The sequence below is a fragment of the Tyto alba genome, unplaced genomic scaffold, assembly GCF_018691265.1.
Source record: "Tyto alba isolate M040663 unplaced genomic scaffold, T.alba_DEE_v4.0 Super-Scaffold_28, whole genome shotgun sequence".
Lineage (NCBI taxonomy): Eukaryota > Metazoa > Chordata > Aves > Strigiformes > Tytonidae > Tyto > Tyto alba.
In genome coordinates, this window is record NW_024881302.1 from 17,806,144 (window position 1) to 17,829,935 (window position 23,792).

General features: G+C 51.6%; 1 protein-coding gene across 6 annotated transcripts; it reads left to right on the forward strand.

The window, feature by feature from the left end:
* The first annotated feature begins 6 nt into the window (after nucleotides 1-6).
* Nucleotides 7-23,692, forward strand: CFAP70 (cilia and flagella associated protein 70). 6 transcript variants are annotated; one of them, XM_042798561.1, is made up of 28 exons: nucleotides 7-49; nucleotides 605-740; nucleotides 2,772-2,958; nucleotides 3,285-3,380; nucleotides 3,623-3,702; nucleotides 4,780-4,956; nucleotides 5,364-5,546; nucleotides 6,008-6,099; nucleotides 7,189-7,288; nucleotides 8,254-8,388; nucleotides 9,920-10,081; nucleotides 10,319-10,399; nucleotides 10,891-10,982; nucleotides 13,476-13,536; nucleotides 14,559-14,750; nucleotides 15,401-15,532; nucleotides 16,148-16,273; nucleotides 16,825-16,958; nucleotides 17,062-17,177; nucleotides 17,337-17,528; nucleotides 18,481-18,588; nucleotides 19,332-19,417; nucleotides 20,127-20,279; nucleotides 20,999-21,160; nucleotides 21,617-21,706; nucleotides 22,755-22,856; nucleotides 23,158-23,205; nucleotides 23,572-23,692. In XM_042798561.1, exons 2-28 carry the CDS (start codon nucleotides 609-611, stop codon nucleotides 23,650-23,652), a joined length of 3,300 nt encoding a protein of 1,099 aa, XP_042654495.1. In that variant the 5' UTR covers nucleotides 7-49; nucleotides 605-608; the 3' UTR covers nucleotides 23,653-23,692. The 6 variants fall into 6 exon arrangements, with proteins under 6 accessions (XP_042654495.1, XP_032857451.2, XP_032857453.2 ...); XM_033001560.2 differs by lacking the exon at nucleotides 7-49 and adding an exon at nucleotides 69-198; XM_033001562.2 differs by lacking the exon at nucleotides 7-49 and having other exon boundaries at nucleotides 343-929.
* The last annotated feature ends 100 nt before the right edge of the window (nucleotides 23,693-23,792 follow it).

Consider the following 23,792-nt stretch of genomic DNA (forward strand, 5'->3'; position numbering starts at 1 on the left):
AGCAGCCGCGTTGCCGTGGTTACCCGACGCGGGCCGCCCCCTGAGGCAGGTAGGCCGCGGGTTCGCGCCCCGCCGCCGCCCGGTGCCGGTGAGGGGCTGCGGGCCGCCCCCCGGCGCTCCACGCCGTGGCGTGGGAGCGGCGGCGTGACGGGGGTGTCCTCGGCCCCGCCGTGTCTCCAGGGGGATTCCACGCCCGTGGTGCGGGATGGCGCCAGGTCCCCCGGCCCTGTGTGTGGGGGGGGGGGCTGCGTGAGGGTGGGCTGGCGGCCGCAGGGTTCCGGCCCCACAGCCGCGCGTTTCAGTCCAGCAAGAGGCAAGAGAGAGCCCGGGAGAGCGGCTTGTCACGCTGAGCCCTTCACAGAGGAGCCGAGAGCTGCAGCTGGGTTAAATTTACAGAGCTGGAGAATTTTTGCATTACATTTCTCCCTGTCCTCCCCCTGCTCCTCATGAGAGATTCGTCACTGACAAAGCCCTGTGCTTTCAATGGCGTTTTGACAGCCAAGCCCTGAATAATGCTAGCAACCACGGCTGCTGTGGCCTGCAGACGTTTCTGGGAGAAGAATAAGGCAGTTTCATGTTTCTTTCCTCATTCTTTTTCCTGCAGAGCCATGGAGGTCCCTGCGGGGCTGCCTGCCGGAGAGGAGTCCTCTGCCTCGCCCGATGCTGCAGCATTTCCCAGCGAGTCGCAGTCGACCCCAGCAACACGAGTGCAGATCACAGTGCTGAAGGCGCAGGGCCTGGTAAAGCTCTTCTGAAAATGCCCCTCCTGGTTTAATAAACGAGGCCGGAGCAATTCTGTGTGCTGTGATCCCGTTCGAGACCAGGGGCGAGGTGGTAAGGCTTACAGGAAGGAGTGGTGAGAATATTGGAGATCCAGCGGTGCAGCGCCGTGGCTTCCTCCTCCCCGCTGGGGGCTTGTTTGCCCAAAGGTTTGTGATTCGCGTAGTTTGGGGAACGCACCTCCTCAGCAGCAGTCCAGAGATGCTGCACTGAAATGTATTTCTCTGCCTAGCTGCGCGTAAATGGTAGGTTTTTTGAGCGAAGCGCAGTGAAAATGTGTATCAGTGAGACAAACACTTCTAAAAAGATCTCACCTTGGATATAAAGTCGGGTTTTCATCCCAACTACAGCGGTTTAAATCATAGTGAAACCAATAGGGCGGCTCTAGTTGTAAAAAGGCATTGGCTCCAGTACAGTTACTGGGCATGACTATGAGCTGGTTCTGATCAAACCGTGATTACTGTGATTGCCGTGTGCTGCGTGATATACCCAGCTGTCCTTAAAGTCTTCTAGAGGAACTGGCATTTAGGAGGGAATGCGGAGGAGAAGCTCAGCTACTGCCGCAAGCAGAAAAATGCAAATCCCTGCTTCTGTACTACCAGCAGGAAAAAAAAAAAAAAAAAAGCAAATCAAAAACACCTGCCTGTTTTTTTTGTTTTTTTTTTTTTTTTTGAGGTCTTTACATGGTAGTATTTGAGTACCTCTCACACTGATAGATTCAGCAAACAGCATCTTAGGTGAGAAATATAAGGTAAGAGGAGGAAAAAACAATGCTGAAAAGAAGAGACTCGTGATCTGATTGTATCCAGAATGTTGCTTTGTGGTTCTGATCGCTCCATCTTGAGAGACAGCTGTGGCAAGAGGAGAGGGGGTTACAAAAATGCAGTAACAAGAACAACAATATGAAAAACATTCCAGCTATAAGTAGTGTGGAATCTGCTTAATTAGAGGTAATGTAGAGAAGGATGAGAGAGGAGTCTAGGATAATGAATGGCACAGAGAAAGGTTAATTGGATTCTTCTGTTTAGTTGTTCATAGGACAAGGAGACAGTCGGACTGAAAATTAAAACCAAGTGAAAGAAATCTCTTTTTGTGCAAGAGCCAGTATGGAATTAATTACCCCAGTGACATGGAGAGAGGGAGCTGGGGGAGAGGCCTGTGGAGGTTAGGCATCCCTGTGGCTCAAGACTAAAGAAAAGCTGGGTTCGGGTACAACGGTCCCTGTGTTCAGGGCAGTGGCTGCTCTTCACTGGACGAACTAAACTGTGTTTCTCCTGCAGGGAGGCTCTTCCATAACTGCTGTCTCAGCACTTCTTGCGTGCCTGGTGCTGCCTGCTTGGCCAGGGCTGCCCGGGCACGCAGATCCCCGCTGCGATGTGCCGTGCTCTCAACATCCCCGCCCACCCATGTTTAAGCCCCTCTGCTGAGACATTTTTAAATTCTAACCTCCTCATCTCTGTTTAAAGCAAATGGTATGAAGGTGGTGTAACAACAAATTGCAGTGCTCCCCAAAGAGCTTGCTGGAGCCCTTTGATTTCAGGTCATTCTGCAGCCGTGAGATATACACAAGTGTCCTGTGGGCTCAGCCATGTAGCTCAGGAGCTACTTTCTTCAGAGATAACAAAAGTCTCAGGCTTCCTGGAAGCACAAGAATATCAATGGGGTATTCTGAGATTTGCTTTAGATGTGTCTTTCGTTGACTTTCCTGGGGTGAAGCCTGGACCTCTCCATCTCCCCTGCTACAGCTCATGATAATTCTTGGGCCATCACAGCATGGTGGAGCAGGAAATTTCCCTCCTAAAGACAGGGAAGGGCAAGGTCTCAGCACAGCCAAGCTCTGCTCCTCTTCCCCGTTCCCATAGTGTAACAGCCAAACAGCCCCACCAGTGAACCCTGTCCTGGGCACTGAGCTGAGCTGCCTGCCAGAGGCAATTTCCATCCTGGGCCTGTTGCTGCAGGGCCAGCTGCTTAATGTGCTGTTTGTTTGACAGAAAACTATCAAAAGCGACGTGTCGGTTACTTCGGTGCATGTGGAATACAATGGAGCGATCTTGGGAGAATCCTCCAAGACTGATGTCTTGCCAAACGGGACAGCAAACTATAATTTCATGACCAGCTTTGAGTGCAGCCTCAATGGGCCCAACTCCTTGGATGACATTACACAAAAGCCTGTGCTCTGTAAGTACCTGACGCCGAATCTCCCTCCTTGGAGGTGGGTGCTGTCAGCTGCTCCGCTCTGCATGCCTGCTGCAGGAGTCACTTGTTTAAGAATAACACTTCAGCAGCGGGGGGGTGGGGGGCTCAGCACTTCCATTCCCGTCCCTGCCAGCTGGAAGAATCCCCTTTCATGTTGGCCTGTGCTCCTGGGCTTCATTGCTCTTGTCGGCCTCGGGAGATGAAGTAGGAGCGTGTGCCAGAGCTGACACAGACCCTTTGCAGCCCCTGAACTGCAGGTTCTGAAGCTGTCTGATAAACTCTGCCAGCTCCTCTTTTTACCTCTCTAGTGACAGTGATAGAAGTGTTGCAAAAGGAGAAGAGACACAAGGAGAAGACCGTGCCTCTCGGCCAAGCTGTGGTGGACCTTCTACCTCTGCTGCAAGGTACAACATCGACTTCCACAGCCTCCATAACCACTTCTCACTCCCTGGAACTTTTTGATCTTTGCTAGTGGACCTCTGACTATAACTTACCTCCTTTTGACAAAACGCACTTCATAGCATCTGTAGAAAGCTGGGTCTGGGGGAAGACGGGCTGACATCGATAGCTCAGTATTAGGAGTTAGGGCATGATTTCCCTACAGAGGGTCCCACTTTTTGCTGTTCTCATTTCTGTTTCTTCCCAGGACAGTGTTCATTTAAGGTCTCGGCTCCTTTGTATGCAGTGCCCACCTCTCCATTAGAGAGCCTTCACCCGGAGGCCAAGGTATGTGGAATGTGGAACCGTTCCTTCGCTCATGCGGCTCTCTGCTGATTTTTAATGGGAAAGACAGCATGACTCAGCCGCCGAGCTCATCACGGATATGTTATGGCCCTATATGTTACAAGCTTGGAGGCCTTTCCTACTCCGTTGACATCTGTCCCTAGTTGCCTATGATAGGTGAGGTCGTGCTAGGAAATGTTAATGTGTGCAGCTACCACCAAACTGCTCTGGAAAAAATATTCAAGATGGAAAGCACAGTGCTAAAAAAAAAAAAAAAAAAAAGACAAAAAAACGGAAAAAGACAAAGGCAGGATTACCTGCCCGACGTTATTAGTCTTCTTTTCTGTGGACAATATGTCTCAGAGTCCATTACTGTACAAACTCTGACTGCCTTTTCTGCAAGGTCCTTATTCATTCAGCTGGTTGAAAAGTACCCAGTGAATAAAGCAGGGAATGAAGTATGTGACTGGGAAAATGCGTCTAATTTTGCTCCTGAGTCTGCCTGCAGTTAGCACTGAGGGTGAATTGGAGGGGCGGATATTGCATTAACTTTTCTGTATTTGAGAGGTGTTACACAATAAGCAAGGCAGGGGGGCACTCATTAGGGAGGAGAGATAATAAATGCTGACCAGCTGTTTTTTCGTTGCACACCATCCATCCAGGGTTGGAACAGGTAATTAAAGACTGCACACAGAGCGTGGAGATAGGGCAGAGTCAAAGTGTGGCCCTAGCTTGGCATGCTCTGAATCACCAGGGGAAAATCATTATTTTCCATCCCTGATGTTCTTTCTCTGTGGCTCATTTTATGAGACCCTGACTCTTCCTTCCTGGTTCGTTTTATGAGACCCTTGGGGCATATGCCATGCTTCAAGCAGGTTCTGGTTTAACAAACAAATATCACAATTCAGACAAATTGCTCATGAAATTCCTTTCCTGTGCTGGTCTATTTTCCTTTACATCTGAGGTGAGGAATAAGATAACATTATACATTCTGGCCTTGGGTTTCTGCTTGCTTCTCCCTCAAGAGCAGGAGAGTTATAATTATCGAGCTACTGACTCTATTTTATCCTTGTCTCACAGGGTGGCCTTGAAGTGACAGTGTGCACCAAAGAGCCCCTGCTTTCTGCAACACAGTTTTCAAATGGTAACCTCCTGAGCGTCACGCTGGAGGCAGCTTATTCTGTCCCCGATGCGTTTGCTGCCTCTGGACCCCTGCAAAACTACATGGCTTGCTTGCAAGTACCATCAGCTGGGGAGGTGAGGACTGGTCCAGACACAGTGAGAGGGTTTCTGGCTGCTACGAAGGGGATTGTTCTCCCACAGCACACCCCGTGGGGCATGTGTCCAGGCCCGTGGGGTGTACAGCTCCTGTGCTTGTGCAACAGCAGCCCTTGTTGTGAGTTCTCAGGGTCTCTGTAGCATGATGCGTTTCTTTAACGCAAGCGAAGGTCTGCTCGGCAAGCTTTGGATTGAAACTGGCAGGTTTTTTTTTTCCACATGGCTGTTTATTTTCTCTCCATTCTTTGTATGCGTGTGGTAGAGTGCATTTTCTAAGCCGGGCGCCTGCACTGCTGCTTTGCTTTGTTAGACCCAGCCTGGAGCAGCTGGCACTTGCTCCTGCTTATGTTGGAAATGCAAGTTCTTTCATTCTCCGGTCTCTCTAGAAGGAATTCCCCTTGCTCTTCAAGAATGGCATCCTGAAGTTTGCTGGTGAAAAAGAGCCATTACCCCGGCCCAAAAAATGGCCCCTTGCTAACATCATGGCCCCTGGTGCCCTGAGCATACCCAACTCCTTCATTGTTGGTGGTCCCTATGAGGATGAGGATGGGGAGCTCAACAAAAGAGAGGTGAGGAAGCACTGGCAGTGTCATGGCTGGAAGAGAACCGTCAGGTCTCACTGAGGGGACTGAGAAAGACTTGCAGAGACTTGTTACAGGAGGAAGGCGGGTGGTCGGTCCTCTGCGCAGCGTCCAGACATGGAGATGGTTTGCCTGGGACAGCGGGCGTGCTAACTCACTGCAGGAGAGTTCCCTGGGGTGCATGTGGCAGGTCTGCTCCCCAGAACGCTGCCTGCTCCTGAGCTGCTGGGCTGGGAGTTGTATTATCTCCTTGTGAGCCAGGCTCTTAATACTAATGGGCTCTGGTGTCTGCAGCAAGGGCTGCTAACTTACTCTACTAGGGCAGGGTGAGTTGAACGCCTCTGTCTGACTCACGTTCTCTCCCAGGGAACATTTTTGGGGATGATTTGGGGAGGATGCAGGCTGTGGAGATTGCTGTCCTGGCTCTGATGGCACGCTGTTTCTCACAGGATAAGGAATTTAGGATCCAAGCAGAAAGCATGAAGAAAATCGTATGGGACATGGAAAGGCGTTGTTACCTGGATCCTGCTGCAGTAGTCATGTAAGGGACCTGCGAACCTCCCTTCCAGCACAGAGCAGTGGGGAGAAACCACCCCAGAATGCGCTCAGCTGAGTGACCCAAGGCAGGGAACAGCAACGTGCAGGTGCTCTCAGACCTCTTACGTGGTCAAACTGTGGCTCTGCCTCACCTCCCGTGGCTCCTGTGGCTGTCTGTTGGCCAAAGGTGTTCACATGAGCAAGTGAGCAGCCAACTGCCTTTAACTGCTGGCAGCAGCTTAGTTCTGCCATGGTGGGAGAGGATGAATTGGTTGTAGCTGCTGTCTCCAGGCCATAAATGCTCGTTCATGCTGCCGGCAACTGGAGGTGGTGACTGCTCCCTCTGAGGTTTGAAGGAAGGTGCAGAAGAGTTATGGTGAACAGACATGGAACAGGGTGGCCCACACAGCTCTCCTCTGAGCTGCTAATTAAATTTTGCTGAATTCCCAATACATTAAAATCCTTTCACTCCACGTGGGCTCTCTTAATTTTCTTTTTTATTGGATAAACGTTACCTTTAATGGCTCCAGATACGCTCACAGTCAGGATGAGTGTACCATTTCTCTTTGAATCCTGCAATGTTCTTGGCCTCAGCTGCATCATGGCTGTGAGTTTCACAGCCAAACTACTCCTCGTGTGGAAATACTCCCTCCTATCTGTTTTGATTTTAAAAATTTTTTCTCCCTACACTTCCATCAGCCTGTCTTCTGGTTTCAGAGTTACCAGGCCCATTGAATGGGAGCTCAGGGTCTTCTTGCTCTGTGCAATTCAGGATTTATACCAAAGTTAATCATGTTCCTCCTTATTCATTTCATTCCTGAAGTAACCAGGGGAGAAGGAAAACCTAGTGTGTTGCTTTCACAATTGTTTTGTTGCTGGTTGTGCCATAAATGTACACAGCAGTGGATGGAGAAGAAAACATACCAACCCTGCTCCAAAGCACACGTGTTCCCGTGGCCCCAGGGTGCTTGCTGTGGGACCGGGTTGAAGCACACTCAAGGGGGGATGTTTGGGTCTGCTGAGGCAGAAAGAAGAGTGTTGTAGCTCTCCAGCTTGGTTTGTGCATCTTCTCAGTGCCCTCCTTTGTGTTCAGCCTGCAGAAGCGCATTGCGGAGTGTCAGTACTGGCCGGTGGAGGTCTGCAGGATGTCTGTGGTCTCATCCAGCAAAGGGAGAGCCACCAAAGCTGAAAAGGTAAAAGTGGGGAGGGATATGTTGTTCTGGCTTGTGGAGCAGCACTGCGTTATCGAGCATTTTCCTTTCAATGCCTTTGTAATACCAAAACCAGCCTTGAACCAGCCAAAGCGAGTCTGAGAGCTAGAGGCTTTGTAAAGGGATTAATCAGCCTTATAGAGCTGTTAAATAGACAAAGGATAATATTTTTTTCCTTGTAGCTTACAGAGCTCTGGCTGACGGTCTGTGGTAGCTTGGTGGAGAGGGGTCAGGGAGAGGGTGCTTTCTGAGAATTAAGGTAACTCACCGAGCTTATCTTTGGTCAATGTGGTTTTGGAGCACCTTGAAGAAATTCATGCCTTTTTTTCTCACGGTGTAAATAAGATATGCTTTTGCACATAAACTGGGGTGGTTTAACAGAGAAACAGCCCCTTAGCTAATGGTTCTGTTCCTGGCAGCTGATCGTGTGAGAGCTCCTAATCTGTTCCAGGTCAAAGTCATATAAGTTGGTATAAATCCCTTTCAGCACTCACTGGTCCCAGGATTTTGCAGCTCTGGTGGAGATCCTCCTTCCTTACCGTCACCAATCTGCTGCTAGCCTGGGCTCTCAGACCTCCGTTAGCTACCTGATTTCTGTCAAACCCGAGATGCACAGCTCTAGGAGGGTTGCTTGGATTTCGAACCACACGGTTGGTAATTTTGCAGCTGTATCTCAGAAGGACCGTCCTGAGGAATGGCACAGTGTGGGCATTAGAGAGAAAAGCTGCCCTGCAGAGACTGGGATAAAATTGATATTCTGCATATTGAATGACTCCAGTGTATTCGTCTGGGTTGTCTCGGCTGTGTGCCAGTGAGAGAGAGAGCCACTGGCTCATCAGGTGCATCAGTTTGCTGTGTGGCCTCTTCTTAATGGGATCAGTGACCTTGTTTCCTCAAAGAGAATAACAGTCCGTTCAGTATCTCAGTCCCTTGCTCTGTGTTTCCAGGGAGATGAGGACAAGCAGATTTTCTTTCACGGCGTGGCATATGTCAACATGGTGCCGTTGCTGTGCCCTGGTGTGAAGCAGATCCGAGGTGCTTATCGTGTCTTTACCTACCAAGACAGAGAGGTGTTCGAGAAGGTGAGAGCAGACCAGCCAGCCAGCTCCGCTCCGGCTCTGCAGCTGTGTTTGCGCAGAGCGGGGCTGGGAGCAGGCAGCATGGGCAGAGTGGTACTCAGAGGCTGGCTCTGAAACTTCACTGCCCTTCTGGTGATGGAGAAAAATAATGAGACAAGCTTTTAGGTGCAGACTTCTCAAAGGCAGGGGATTTCTGGGCATGCAGGAGCAGGCTTGGGGGGGATGAGAGAGGCTCTGAATCTCACTCCACTCCTTTCTCTGCCAGGGAGAGCTGTAAGAGCGCTCCCCTCTCCCCAGTCTGGGCAAATGAACTGCGTTGCTGGGAAGAGCAAACAGTGGCTCTAAAAGCATAGTGTTACCCCAGGCAACAACCAAAAAAGCTGTCACTGGAGCTCTTTCAGATGTAGCTCACGGAGGTCTATTTGCCTTTGCATTTCTCCCCCTTTCTGTTACTAAGAGCGACAGTTACATCTCCATGTTCCCACAGTACTCCTGGAACAGACCTGAGCTTGTTTCAGGAGGGCAGATGCGCAGCCTGGTTTCTCTACCCGCTGCCCCCATGGTGCTGCTGTCCAGGCCGCAGGAGCCGGGTGAATTACAGCCCTCCTCCCTGCCTCTGTGCTCTCGCTGGTGGTTGCAAAGCAGGGCCAGGCACACAGCTGTTTGCTGGTCTCTGCTTCGCCGCCGTGATTAATGGCCTCTTGGCTGCAGGGTACTCCTTATCCTGTAGCATTTATCTGTCACAAGTGACACGACACATGCTCTCTCTGTCGTTCCTGTTCTCTGGTTTTGTGGATGCTTTGGGCTGCTCCTTGGCCTTGGTCTAGACGGTCTTGGTACCATCCAAGATGCTCCATCCTCTCCCCAGCATCCCCTCAGTTCTTGCTAGCCCAGATAACAGTAACGGCTGGGAGGGAACTGCCTGTCTAGGTGGTCAAGCAGTGTGCAAACAGACAATATGAAAAACCTGTTCCTCACAATTCACTGACGTATGTCGTCAGGGAAGCTGCTCCATGTCAGAAAGGGAGCCAGGAGCCGAGAGTCACTGCAGGGCGGGTGGGGGCATGCAAAAAATTGCAGAGCAGACCTGGTAGCCCGATTCTTCTAACAGTCCACATCACCAGGCAAGCTCATAGCCGTGAGGCAGGTCCGGGATCAAGCCAGGGATCCAGGCCAGTGGGTCAGGATCAGGGCAGCATGGGGCTGGGTTCCAGCATATCTACCGCGTAGCTCAGGCAAGAATCAAGTGCCAGTGCCACTGAAAGTACAGCTCTCGAGAGAAGACAGGGAGACCCTGCTGAGGCTTTCTCAGGCAGCTCTTTTCATAGTCTAACCTCAGGCTTCACAGCTATACAGTATCAGAGCCGGCCTCGAGCACTGGCAGCTAAACTCCTAGGAGGAGAGGATGAGGTTGCATAGCTTCTTAATGGATTTAGGACCCTGACAATGTGTTTCATGATGTGAGAGGTTAAGGCAAAGGGGTGGGGAAGCCTAGTTTGTCCCTTGATTCACTCTGTTCCTTCTCTTTTTTCAGACCAAAAGTCAGCACAGTGTTTTCCGGAATCTCAGGACGCATATCAGTCTGACTAAGGAAGAGTCATGGACCCCAGGAGTCAGTACTCCCTTTTCCAGAGCTGCTCCCAGCAAGACTCAGAAGGAGGACAAAGTCACCAAAGATAAGGATTCCAACAGAAAGGTAAGGCCTAGAAAGGCATATTGCAACATGGCTGCTCCATTTCCACGTCAGAGGTAGTTGGAGCATGCAGAAACCCAGGACTCGTGCTGTGTTGCCTCAGCCAACTGAGAGATACTCATTATCTTGAAATTTTAGTACATGCTGCCTGAGCAAACGTACAACTCACATCCTGAACTTGTGAAGGCGCGAGGTTTATTGATTCTGAAACAAGAGACGTCTTTTCTTTTTCTTCAATAGATGTCCAACGTGCCCAAAATCCAGTTGCCAGATGCCACTGTAGAAGCTGAAAATGCCAGACACCTCAGCCTTGATGGACAGGTAATTATGTATCTCCAAAGAGAAGCAAAGACTGTTAGACCATCACTGCGCCGGTGTCTCACACCTCTCACGCAATTAAATACTTTGAGTGAGTTGGACAAGGGATGTTTTACGTAGATGCTGTCATGGAGTTTTTCCAGTGACGTCCAGCTGGAGGGCAGTCTAGCACTGGGCTAGAAGGTCTCTGCAAATAATCAGGCATTTATTTAAAATCATTCCTTCACGTTTTGTCTTCTTCCTCAAAATGTCTAGAACGCATATTCGTTCTGCAAGCAGATTGATTATTTGGGCTTTCTCCTTTTTCCTAGACTGGTTTCTTGATCTGAATTTTGCTGCTGTAAATCATTCTGAGGGCAGGTTATAAAACAAGTTGTATCTCTGCAGTTCAAAGAGGATTTGCTGAAGATCTGTACCTTTATGCCCAGTCTTTCATCATGCCAGTAATGGCTCTAGACAGCATGACATTGAGAGAGCAATGTTTATCTTCACAGCAATACGCTGAAGCAGGAACATTCCTGGTGATGGAGATAAAGCTGGACAAGGCCTTGGTACCAAAGCGATCGCGAGAGGAGCTCACCAGACGGTGCGTAAAGACGTGCTGTAACTCTGGGGCTGACAGCTCATTTCTGCAGGATAGAAACAGGGCTGTAGAGCAAGCCACCCCCTTGGAGTGCTCTGTAAGGACCAGCTGAGAGCCTGAGCCAAAGCCCACTGGAATCAGGAGGAGGATTTGGCCAGACTGCTTAAGTGGTAGCATCTGGTGTGTTGGGAAAACACTTGCGTTCATCTCAGCTGACATCTCCCTGCCATTCCTCTCAAAAAGAGAGACACCAGAGCAGCACAACAGTGTCTGCATTCCCGACCGGGCTTTGTTTCCCGTTAATCCCCGTGTGCTTGCCTCTTGCATGTGATGTTCAGCTGCTTGATCAGGACTGGCCACCAGCCCTGGCTATCACTGCTGTAACTTCACTATAGCATTCTGCCGGTTTATCCTCTTCAGAAGTTTTCTCACAATCTTTACCCATTCCTCAGCTCTTACATTAGTTGTCCCAACATTCTGCTGTAGAGCTGCTCTCTCACCTCTGCTGCTTCAAGCCTTCCACAGTCTGTTTGATTTGAGGCAGATCCTTCCTGTCCAGTGGTAGCCCAGCTGCGTTACAGTCTAGGAAAGACCTAGCACATATAATTTATTTAATAAAAAAGAGAAAATGCAGCAAATGAATAAAGTGTAACAAGTGCAGGCGGTATGTCTCTCTCAAACAGAAATACAAGCAGCAGCCATTCTATGAAGGGAAAGTATGTGTGTTGTCTTCTGTGCTGCCTGCTGTCTTCTAGGAAGAACGGGTTGAGGAATGTGAACCCCCCGTAGAACAGACCTTCTCCTGGCCCTTTTTATACCATTTCTACTCTACTGCGACTTGCATGAATTCAGTGTAACTCCTCCTTGTTCCCCTGCCATGCACAGCTGTAGATGTCAGGCCTGAAAAATGAGCCCTCCTGAGTTGTGGGAAGGGCTCTCTCTTCGGGGGCTCCAGCTGATGCCACATACATGTGTCCTAGCAGGCGAGATCAACGGTGGATCTTTTTCTGGAAGGATGTTTAAATACATATCTTAGTAGCAAACCATCTCTCTCTTTCTTGGGCTCCATCCAAAATCCTCTGTCAGCCTCCGCCTGGCCCTCTTCACTCCCTCACTTTCCCCAGGTGGTTGTTGATTTTCTCATCTGAAAGTGAAGCAGTTTGCTTTTCATCTGCACGACTGGCAGAGGTAACACGTCTGTGATGGATGCTGTTCTGAGGCTGGGCGAGGGTGGGACTGTGAGCGTGGGAGCTGCAGTATCCACTTGTTCAGGCTTCGTGGCTTCCCAAGGAGTGGTGACGGGTCTCTGCAGGGCAAAGGGACCACTCAGGGCCACGGCACCAGACCATGCCACAGAGAGTGCGAGAGGGGTTTGTGTGGGAGAAGGGGCCAGGGCTCGGGACCCGGAGAAGGCTCTATAAGCTGGCAGAACAGTTATAGGAGTGGTTTATATTTGGTAGAGATTAAGCAGTTTGTTTTGCTAATTGGGTAGGAGCCATCACAGGGCTGTGACACCTTTGCTTGGTGGGTTGGATTGTGTTCTAAGGACCGAAGGTGTTATGGTACCAGCAAGCAGGAAATCTTGCTAAAACTCCCAATGAATATATGCTGGTTTGACACCATGGATTTTAATAAAATCTTAGTAAAAGTTACGGTAAACCTAAGGGCTTTTGATCCATATTTGAAAGGTCATTGTAACTGTAGAAGTGGTACAAACAGGGTTGGTATGGTATCTAGGGGTCAATGCATGGCCAAGGGATGAGGTGCCACAGCTAGACTGTGCAATGTTGGTTGATTCTGCCCCTCCACTCCGCTCTGGGGAGACCCCCCTGCAGTGCTGTGTCCAGCTCTGGGGCCCCCAACATCAGAAGGACATGGACCTTAAGGACCTTAAGACATAAGGAAGAAATCCTTCCCTGTGCGGGTGGTGAGGCACTGGCACAGGCTGCCCAGAGCAGCTGTGGCTGCCCCCTCCCTGGAAGGGTTCAAGGCCAGGTTGGACGGGGCTGGGAGCCCCCTGGGCTGGGGGAAGGGGGCCCTGCCCAGGGCAGGAGGGTGGGACTGGATGATTTTTAAGGTCCCTTCCCACCCAAACCATTCTGTGATTCTATGAACTGATAGATCAGGTGGCCCAGGGTTTACAGTGTTAAAATTCTTCAGAGCTTTGCTCAGGTTGGTACCTTTCTTATAGCTGTTCTGGCAGACCCAGGAGGTTGTGGGTTAAAGAAGATCTGCTTCTCTAGGAGAGTGTTTTTGATTGCTAGCAATAACAAATGCTAAGCCAATTATGATGAGCTACAAGCATTGAATGCATATGCCTGGTCTTTACAGTTCATTCTTGGTTTGAGACTTCAGTTTCCCCCCCAGGTCCGTGTGAGGTGTCTCAGGGACACAATGACAGGCTGGAGCTCTCATGCTACAGGCTGCCTGCACCCAAGACGAGCCAACGTTGCTGGCAGTGTATCTGGCTGATCTCTTCTGTCCTCTCATTGACAGGGTCAAGCAGATGATTCCTCCTCGACCTTCATTGCCTCCGCGGACTGCAGGAGCCAAGAAGGTGGGTGCAAGAGCCTGTGGGCTTGCCACCACTCTGCCACCTCATCCCTCTCACACAGTAGAATCTTCATTCTCAATCTCAGCCCTGCAGCAACACGTAGATGAGGTTTGAAGAGGAAATACACAGAAAAGAAAACTTCTGGATAGGTTATCTTCACAGCAGTATGCACTGAGAAATCATTCTTGGGCTGCGTCACTCCTGTTTGCAGCCCATACGAAGGGGAGAGGTGTAGCAAATGCAGGGAAGGCAGCAGTGTGGGTGTGTTTGGAAGGCAACGGGATGGTGGGGAAAGAGGCTACCAGAACCTTATGTTTACCCAGGGTAGTCCCAACAGTTTTTTGTCTCAGACTAGCCCATGTGCCTCATCAGCCCAGACAAGCATGAATCAGCCCCTCTCAGGTCACCCAGAATTTCTGAGGACTTCTGTGTGTGCGACATTCTCAGAAAATGGTCTGAGAGCGCTGGATCATCATCTGTGGGTGCAGAGCAGCTGTCAAAGGAGAATATCCTCAGATGGCCCCTGGCCTATGGTAAATACAAAGCAACAGTGGGGGAAAAAGCAGCACTTCAGTAACTGACCCCAGTGCTGCTGCAGAATTTGTTTGTGCTGGACTGTCTGGAGTGCACAGAGTGATACATTTTGATTATTGCAGCACATGGAAGCTTCTGCCACTGAGATTATGAAGATTACAGGTTCTGCTGAAGAGGGCTGGCCCATGGCTTTAAAAGGCTCCCAGCAAATGAGATCTATTTTACTTTCAGCCAATTATACTGCTATAGAAGAGATACTGGGTTCTGATTGAAAAATATAGCAGAAGCAATATCTAATTATGAAGGAGCTCTTTTGTATTTACATGTCGATATTTTCACAGCCCTGGGGCGTGGACAGGAAAGGATGCATGACAGACTAATTGAGACTTGAGTCAGGCAGAGTTTATGGGAGGCATGGGCTCTGGCAAATAAAATACGTTTCAAGGTTGATGGCATAAGTGACTTGTGAAGTTTGATTATTTCTTTCCTAGGCCGTAGAAGATTATCACAAACATGTCACGAGCATTGCTGTTGCCATCCTAAATGAATACCATGAGCTCTTTGGGAAGCAGCTGCCTGACCAGGGAGCGATAGACCACCAAACCCTGGAGGAACAGAAGCGTCAGCTCAACTTTGAGCTCAACAGCTCTGGGAAATATTTTGCTTTTAAGGAGCAGCTAAAGGTAGAGTCCACGTGTGCTTTTGGCTTCCTTACTTGTTTTGTCCTTGCAGTTTCTCAGTGAGGAAGTGCTGCTCCGTGGTGGTAACTTAAGGGGGGTGTGTTGCTCCACAATCCTTTCCTGCTATCTGGGGCTGCTGCAGTGGGTATGGGGGGAGACAGGTTTTCCCTCTGATAGAGCAGGTACCATGCTGCTTTTGTGACACACCAGAAGAACCGTTCCTGTCAATGGGGGGAGGCTCCAAAGCTGGTCACATCCATTTGCCCCATGCTCATAGCCTGCGGAAGGCAAAGCTGACTGTTCTTGCATACTCACAGTCTGCCCTGGCAGAAAAAGGGGAATCCCCTCTCTCAGCTGGTCTTCCTCAACCACACTCTGCCTGGAGACTCCCTCTCTGTGCCAAGGGGACAAGCCTTCCCACACTTTGTCCCTAAAGGGGAACCGGTGTGTCAAAGAGAGCCAGGGCTGGGAGGTGGGAAGGGAATTCAACCCTGCTTGCTTTTTTCACTTTTATCAGTGCTGGGCTGGATTTCTTCCTAGGAACTATGTTGGAGCATCAGGCAAAATCAGTGTGTTCTGGCTCTGTGTGATTATGGAACTGGTGGAGGGTACAGGGGGGACCTGCCTTGTCCAACAGTCGCATGTCTCCACAGTATGCTGTTGTGAAGATTGTGAGGGAGAAATACCTGAAGACCACAGCATTTGAGACCCAGGAGCAGTTCCAGGCATTTCTCAGTGAGCTCTACGTGTACCTCATGGACCAGATGCACGTTGCCCTGAACCAGGTAGGGAGAAACCTGAGTGACTTGGGACATGACTTCCCTGTGGATCCAGGGCTAGACACTGCATCTAGTGAAGGCAGGGGGACTTTTGCCTTCAAGGCAGAAGGAGGCTCGTGCTTTCATTTGCTGCAGTTACCACACGTGGGCCCCAAGCCACACTCAGAGGCAGTGTCCTGGGCACCTGTATCCCACTGCTATGAAATCCTGATGGTGGGATATGTGCATGATGCCACTAGTCAAAGCTGTTTTACCTGGCTCGTGGTGAGGGTGGCTGGGTCTGTGCCATCTGCCCCTCACCCAGGGGCCTTCCCACATGAGCTGGGGTCACCAGTAAGTGACACCAAAAAAGTTTGACATGGTCTTGATCTGGGGGATACTTTTACTTGTCACAGCTGCATATTGCCCTGTCCCTGTGTGGAAGAGGCACCTGGGAATGACAGGAACGTGTCCCACTATAAACAGGAGCTGCTGGGACAGCTTGCCTGTCCAAGCTACCCAGCCCCAAACATACCAGGCTGTACTCAGCGCAGTGCCAGACTGAGGACTGCTGCTGTACTGGGATCACATGAACCGTTCTTACCCTCCCCAGGGCTAACACTCTGTCTCACTCCCTACCAGCTACTGTCTGAGGAAACTGCTACTCCTGCCCCTCCGTCCCGCACAACCGAAGAGCAGCTCTGGCTCTTTGCTCATGAAGCTGAAGTCAACAGGGACTACAAGCTGGCATCTCTCTACCACCAGCAGGTAAAGGAGCCTCTGCTCTTTCCTGCCCATCTCCTGTGTGTCTGGGCTGGCAGCCAGCACGCCATCGCAGCGGTGTGGGGCCTGTGCTGCTGATGCCTCAACCATCCCTGGCAGTTGTGTAGGGAGGAAGGAGGTGAACATGACCAGGATACTCAGGTTGAATGTGTGAGGGATTTTCTAGGGAGATGCTGCTCTCTGGAGGATGTGAGACAGAGCCTTCCCAGATCACTGAAGACTTCAGCCTCGAGACCAGGGGAAAGGGGATGAGCTGGTCCAAAAGGCATGCTGCGTCAGCACTGGGGATACTGGGCCCTCTAACAGGAGGCTAGGAGAAGGTCAGCTGAAGCTGGAGGACGTGTGTTAGTTGAAGGAGGCTTAGAGGAAGCCCAGCTTGCTCCCAGTTAAGGGAAACCCTAGCATGTGATAGGCAAGTGCTTGATTGCTGCTAAACAGGAAAGCTGTGGTCATTCCAGAGTTGTTTTCCCAGTTCACTGTGTGTGCTGAACATGACTGCAGCAGCCCTCACTCCAGCGAGGATCTCTTTTGTCTAGAGGGTAGCTCAGGACCAGCGCAACATCCAGTACTGGCTGGACTATGGGGCGTTCTGCCTCCTGCTTGAGGAAACAACCAAAGCCCAGGAGTGCTTCCAGCAGGCTCTTTCTCTGGACCCCCATCACATCCAAAGGTGCTGTGTGCTCCCGGTGGGTGGGTGGGTGGAAGGGTGGGGGGTGTCCCCCACACCACTGCCTGGGGATCTGCAAGGCTAACCTGTCCGACCCTGCCCCCAGCTTGCTGCTCTGTGGGATTGTGGCTGTCATGCTGCAGCACTATGAAGAGGCAGAGGTTTTCTTTGAGGATGCCTGCTGCTTGGAGCCATCCAGCATTGTAGCCTGGACACTTTCAGGTACAAAAGCAAGCCAGCCTGTGTGCTCAAGGCATTCCTGTAGAGCTGAGCATTGCTTCTGCCCCTGACCCTCTTCTACCTGCTCTGATCTGAGGGATAAGGGAAGCATTTGGCTAATGGTCGGATGTCTGCTTATGCTGCTCTTTCTGCCTCCCATAGGTTTGTTTTACGAGCTACAGAATAATAATATTCAGGCAGAAATGGCCTTCCGTGAGGCTAAGAAGCTACTGCAAGCACAGCTCACCAAGGAGGGGAGCATCCGTGAGGCTGCTGAGGAAGAAGAAGGGGAAAAGCACACTTCTGCTCAGTGTGTGAGGTCTCCCAGCCCCGGCCCAGAAGACTGCTTGCCAGGTAATGCCGGGCAAAATCAGGAGGTGCCCTAGCACCAGCAACGAGGGGGCTCGGTGCAGTGTGGGAGATGGTGAACAATGGAAGGAGAGGAGGAATTTCAAAGTCTTTCTAAGAGGAGAAATACAAAGGATGAAGGAGGAAGATGTGGACTGTGAGCTAGAATAGACTGACCACAGACTCCACCAACGAGAGACAACAGCGGCAAGTGTGTTGCTTTAAATGATGAAGCTTTCTGAAAGCAGCACAGCCAATGCCTTGCCTTTCCCTCAGTCTAGCAGAAAGACCAGTCTTTGCATTTATTTTTCTGCCCCAGCCCAGTGTCGCTGACATACCGATGTGTGGGTAGTGGCCAGGGTGGCTGGAGGAAGCGAGTGTGCTTTTTGAGGTTTTGGAAGGGCAGAGCTGCCCCTGTGACAGTCGTACATTAGGGTCGTCCAGGTTTAGCTTTCATGAAAGCTGTTGCTGTGACTTCCCAACACAGCTTGGAAAGCACTGCCTCACCAATTCAAGGGGCAAAACAGCTGCTCGGTGGTGACCCTGAACCGAAGGCTTCCTTTGGTGCCTTGATGAGTCCAGCCTTACCCTGAGACAAGACTTTCTGTCCTGAGCCCTGAATATTTGGCCAGGCTGTGGGAAACGTTGGTTGGCTTTATTTTTAATGTTACCACTGCCTCCATGCCTCAGGCAGGCAGGCCTCATGTCATATGCCTTTTTTTGTCCCTTCTGATTATGAGGGAAGGGATATTGCCTCATTTATACCTGTTTATAGCTTTACACGGCAATCTTGTACTCAAAACCCCAGACCTGGGTGTTGCCTCCTGCAAAGAAATTTCTTCCCAGTTCTGAAAATCTGATAGATATTCTCTATATTCTGTGGAATCACACTCCAAACTTGGCGGTTTATGGCAAACTCTTTGTTTGTACCTAATGGTTGTTGGGGGTTTCATTCCAGAGAGAGTTCCAGATGGCTCAGCTGACAAACTGCCAGAGGTGGGAGAGCCTGCCCTGGCCTGCGTGGCAGCTGAGGAAGAGGCTACTGCACCAGAAGCAGCCCCAAAAGGTTAGGGTTGGGAGCCTGGCGTGTATGAGAGAGCCCAATGCTGGGAGATGGCCTTGTGTGATCAGTGGGGAGGGGAGTAACTTGGGAGCACTGAGTCATGGCCATCCTGATGCCAAGGCAAGACATCAAGGCTTGTTCTCTCTCCCTAGCTGGGGAATCTCCAGGAAAAGCAGGTTCATCCCGATTTTCAGAGCAGCACGTCTCAGGACGGACAGCCAGCGGCTGAATGCAGCTCTTTCCCGACACGTCGCTGTGCTCAGCAGCCTTCATCAGCTGCTCAGATGTCTCCCTCCTGAGATGCCAGCTCTTAAACTGTCCCTACAGATCTCCTCTGGTCGTGTGTTGTGTGATCTGCCTCCTCTACAGCTCTGTGCTCCCAATGGGTGGCAAAGAGATGGCAGTGCTGGGTGCTTCAGAACCCACTGCATTGGTTTGGGGAGGCAGAGGCCTCATTGTACTTAACCCTGACAAGCTTCAATCATAAATTCCTACCTTTTCTTCCTTTGAGTTTGGACTGGAAGATTAGAGGGTCAGGAGCATTCTTTCTTTCCACATCTCTTACAAAACTTAAGCCCTTCAGAAAGAAATGCTGAGTTAATCACTGCTTCAGCCTCCCCTGCCAACCCCTGGGTTTTACAACATGTCGCTGGGATTTCTCTGTCCCCAGCAGGGTCTCAGCCCCTGCTCTTGCTTCAGAAATAAAAAGCCCACTTTGCGACTGATGGAGACATGTTTTCTTGCAGCACCATCTGAGACTGGCCTCAGCCAATCTCCCTGCACAATCTTCATGAAGGCAGTGGAATTCCTGATGAGAGTCAATGCCGTCCAGGTCAGCTCAATGTGGACTGGGGGAGTGAGAAGGGAGGTTCGGTCTCCTTCCCTGGGTTATTACCAAAAAGCTGGTGGCAAACTCCAGCAAGCCCCCTTCTTGGGCTCAGAGAACAAGCTGAGGCTACCCCAGATGCCGAGTGCAAGAGGGAGCAAAACCTCCACTGCCCAGGAATGCAAAACTGTGGCCAGGCGGAGTATTCAGACCAAAATTCTGGTTGAGGACACAGTCATCTCAGGCAGGCGAGGTTCTCGGGGTGCCTCAGCTCAGCACTGCTTGCTGCAGAGGGAACAGCCAAGTCAGACATGGTGCAGATATGCTCTTCTCTGCACATTTGGAGATGGGAGCTGTTACTGTGATTCTTTCAAGACTCCAGTACTCCTTTCTTGTTTCAAACGCTTGCGTATGTCAGAGTAATTTTTGTGTCACCTGTGGAATGACCTTGTTCCCCCCCTCGTCTCTGTGAGATCTCTCTGACTGCCACATTGTGCCGGCTGCCTTAATTTTATGGTAGAAAGAGTTGCTTAAAGCAAAACAGAACTAGAAGTAATGGAGGTAAATATTCAAAGGAGGGGGGAAAAGAATCTCCTGTCTGTTTTCTGTTCACGGAAGTCAAATTGGTGAGAGTCAGTGCTCCTGCCGTGTCATTCTGGGGGTGCCCGTGGTTTGCCTGCTCTCCTAACCACAACAGTGTGCCGTTCCTCCACAGTTCGTTCACAGGGCACTTGCCCACGAGCTGCTGAGCCTTCAGGGAGGTCCCTCCTGTGCGTACTACCTGGTGCTGGCCCAGACTTCCTTGCTGAAGGAAGATCTCTCCAAATGCGAAGAATGTCTCAGCGAGGCCGTTCGGATTGACTACATGGTAATTCTGTGTGCGTTCCTGGGGCGCAGCGCGGTGTCCCGAAGCAGGACACTGCCCAAACACCGTGGCAGACCCTGCCTGTCTTGTTGCCGCGTGTGAACCTAGAGCCCATGCTTCATTTCCAGTTGAGCAATTCTAATGCTAGTCTGCAGCGATTTCTGCAGGGGAGGACAATCATAGCTGATGAACCACATCAGGCTGTGGCTGCAGCACGGCCCTCCTCATTATCCCGCTTATTACTTGCCTTCTGTCATCTCCTGCACAGACAGGCGGCATTTCTGAGCGAGGACTCCTCTCTCTGAAGCCTCTGCCTTTCTTTTCCCTTTGAAAGTGTGTATCCTGATCCTCTTTCCCTCTGTTGGTGAGTCAGGCTCTGTTTCATGAGAAACAAGGTTGCTATTCAGCAGAGAGGGAAGGCAGCTTTGGGGAGTCAGGTTGAATGGAAGGCAGAAGGAAGCTGATGCCTCCAAATGCTGTTGGCACACTGACCATACCTGGGGAGCCTTGCAGGGGCCAGGACACCGTGCAGGGAAAGGCTGGAGGCGGCTCCCGTTGCTGGTGTTATGCAGGCAGCCCACTGACTTGATTTTAATTCCACACATAAAATCTGCACCAGCCAGCTCTTCCTTTCTGCTGATTACAAGGGTGCCTGCCCCTCTCCCAGGTTTCTCGTCCTCCCATCTCCCAGCCATGTCTCACTCCTGGTTTTGTGTGCACAGAATCCAAATGTCTGGGCTCAGAAGGGGCACCTGTGCTACCTGAAGAGGGACTTTGGCGAGGCAAAGGAGTGCTATGAGCGAACCATCAGTTTTGTGGAGGATGCAGCAGATATGCACTTCGTCTATCTGCGCCTGGGCTCCATTTACCTGGAAGAGAAAGAGGTGAGGAGCAAGCAGTGGTGGTAGAAGAGAATTTGCCACAAAGCAAATAGCAGGAGATTTCAGACCCCAGGTACAAGCTACCATTCTCTGTAGCCATAGCCAAGATCTCACAACATAGCAAACCCTTCTGGAGTGCTCAACATCTTGGAGCATGGACCTGCCCTGTTCCTTTGTGGCAGCTCCAAGTCCCAGTTGCAACGTCCCAGGGTGCTGCTGAGCTATTTCTCATCATTCTAGCAATGAGGGTGACTTCTACATTACTGTATTAATACCTGCCAGCACCAAGCCACCGTGTCAGGGGCAGTGGGCAAGCTCTCGGCCCCTGCAGCAGCAGTGGGGACGTGGGGGATCTAAGCTCTACTGGAGATGGGGTGTTTGGCAAAATCCTGAGGGGGGCCTGTCTGCGGAGCGATGAGTTTGATGCAGAGAGAAACACGATTGTCTCTCTCCTGGCAGTACGGCCGGGCGAAGCAAACCTACCTGCTTGCCTGCAAGAACTCTGCGTCCTGTCTCACCTGGCTGGGGGTGGGAATTGCCTGCTACAGGGTAAGTGCAATTACCTTCAAGTCATCTGTGCTTTAATTGGCTCTGTGGCATGGGATGCAGGGCTTGCTTTTGCATGACTCCCTTTAATAAAGTAAAGTTTGGCTGCCTGTGAAACCAATGCTCCTGAAGGTCATCGTGTGCCATGTGCTGTCACAGTCCCAGCGTGGCACCCTGGGCTGCTCGTACGGGCGATATCAGAGGACAGGCACCCTCAGCAGCTGCTCCGGGAGCAGCAATCCTTCCCCACCTCGTCCCGCTGCCAGGGCCTGCCAGCACCTCCTTCCCTGGGATGTCATGGCAAGCACATAATCTGGGCCCGGGCCATGCTCTGAGTGCCTGTCGGCACATGACCTGCATGTCACCACGAAGGAATTAAGCAGAAAGTCAGCGGGGAGGAATCTCGGTGCTTTCCTTGCCCAAAGGAATCCAGCACCCTCTGAAGGGCTGCCAAGGACACCCAGCCACCAACAGCGCGCTATCTCCCAGAGGTACACCTCGCGAGGTTCCTCCAAGGAGTTTGGCTGAGGGATGCACACAGGGAAGGACCTTGAACTTGTGTCCCACTTGGTTAAGTGTACACCTCCTGGGAGGCTGCAGACTTGAGCCAGGAAGGGGAGTGGTGGCCTGGGAGCACCCCCACTTCCCGGGAGCCGCTGCGCAGCGGGAATAGGGATCAGGACCGGAGCCACATTTTCACATGGAGCTGGACTCCTCGATTCCCAGAGGTGGAGGTGAAGCTGTTTGTGCTGCTTCCCTTACAGCTGGGGGCTGATTTGTAAATACTCAGCATGCTCCCAGGGATTTTGGGAGTTAGTGGCAAGAGGCTTGCGCTCCAGACCGGAGAGCTGGACGCAGGCACTGAGGACAACTGGTTGTCTCTGCCCTAAATCCTGTCCTTACATCCCTATCAGGGAAACCCTGCTAGATGCTTTTGTTGCACTCTTTTTTTTTTTTTTTTTTGGCTGTTAGAGCAGATGCCCATTTGGTTCTGAAGCCCGTTCTGGCCACTGTTCGCTTTTTGTCCACACCTCTCCTTCTCTCTCTCAAGCTGGAAGAGATGGTGGAAGCCGAGGATGCTCTCTCTGAAGCTAATGCCCTAAATAACACCAACGCTGAAGTGTGGGGATATCTCGCCCTCATCTGCCTGCAAGTGAGTGCCCAGCCAGCCAGTTACTCCCACTGCCAGCCCGATGGAGCTGGGGGGGTTTATCAGTATCTGTTCACGAGCCTGAAGATCACACTGTAGATCTGAGTGGTAAAAATAGTTTTGGGACTGTGCTGGGATGGCAAAAGCAGTGCCCTTCCTCCCTGCCCGTCATCGCCCGATGCACTTATTCCCCTGGGGCACATCCTTCGTGCTGAGCTTTCTTACAGTAGGTTATTCCACTGCGAGCCGGCGCGTTCCCCACGGGGCGATTTCCTCACTCGCCGCTCTCGTGTCGTTTCTGCAGGGAGGACGGGAGCTGGAGGCAGAGCAGTGCTACAAATACACCGTCAAGGTTTGGGCCTCGGCGCTGCGGCGGGGCGGGCAGGACGGGCCCCGGAGCTGCCGGGGAGCGGGAAGCAAACCGGCCCGGGGTTCCCTTCCAACCTGCGAGTTTAACTTGGGGCACAAAAACCGGCATACACGAAGGTGGGGTGTGGGGGAGGCTGCCCCTCGGCTGCTCCCCTCCCGTTGGAAGAGAGGAGGAAACGGCCGGTTTTGTTTTGTTTTTGGTTTTTTTTTTTTTTTTTCCCGGGGAGTCCCGTGGGATGTGTGTGTGGGGATCGGTGGCTCGCAGCCCCCAGCCCTGCACCCGGGGGGTGGGCGCCCTTGGACGTGCCTGATCCACACCCCAACACCCCCCCCCAATCTTTTCCTGCAGCTGGGCCTGAGGAACGACGCGTTGCTGCAGGAGATCCACGCCGCCCAGGAGCGCTTCGGCTTCGGCAACCCGGGCTGCTGAGCCCCCGCCGCCCCGTCCCTCATAAACTCCCCGCACCCCCAGCGCTCCCCTCCGCCTCTGCCGCCACCGCTCCGGGACCGGGGAAAGGGAAGGGAAACGGGGGGTGGTGACCCCGTCCACCCGTGACGGCGGCCGCGGGG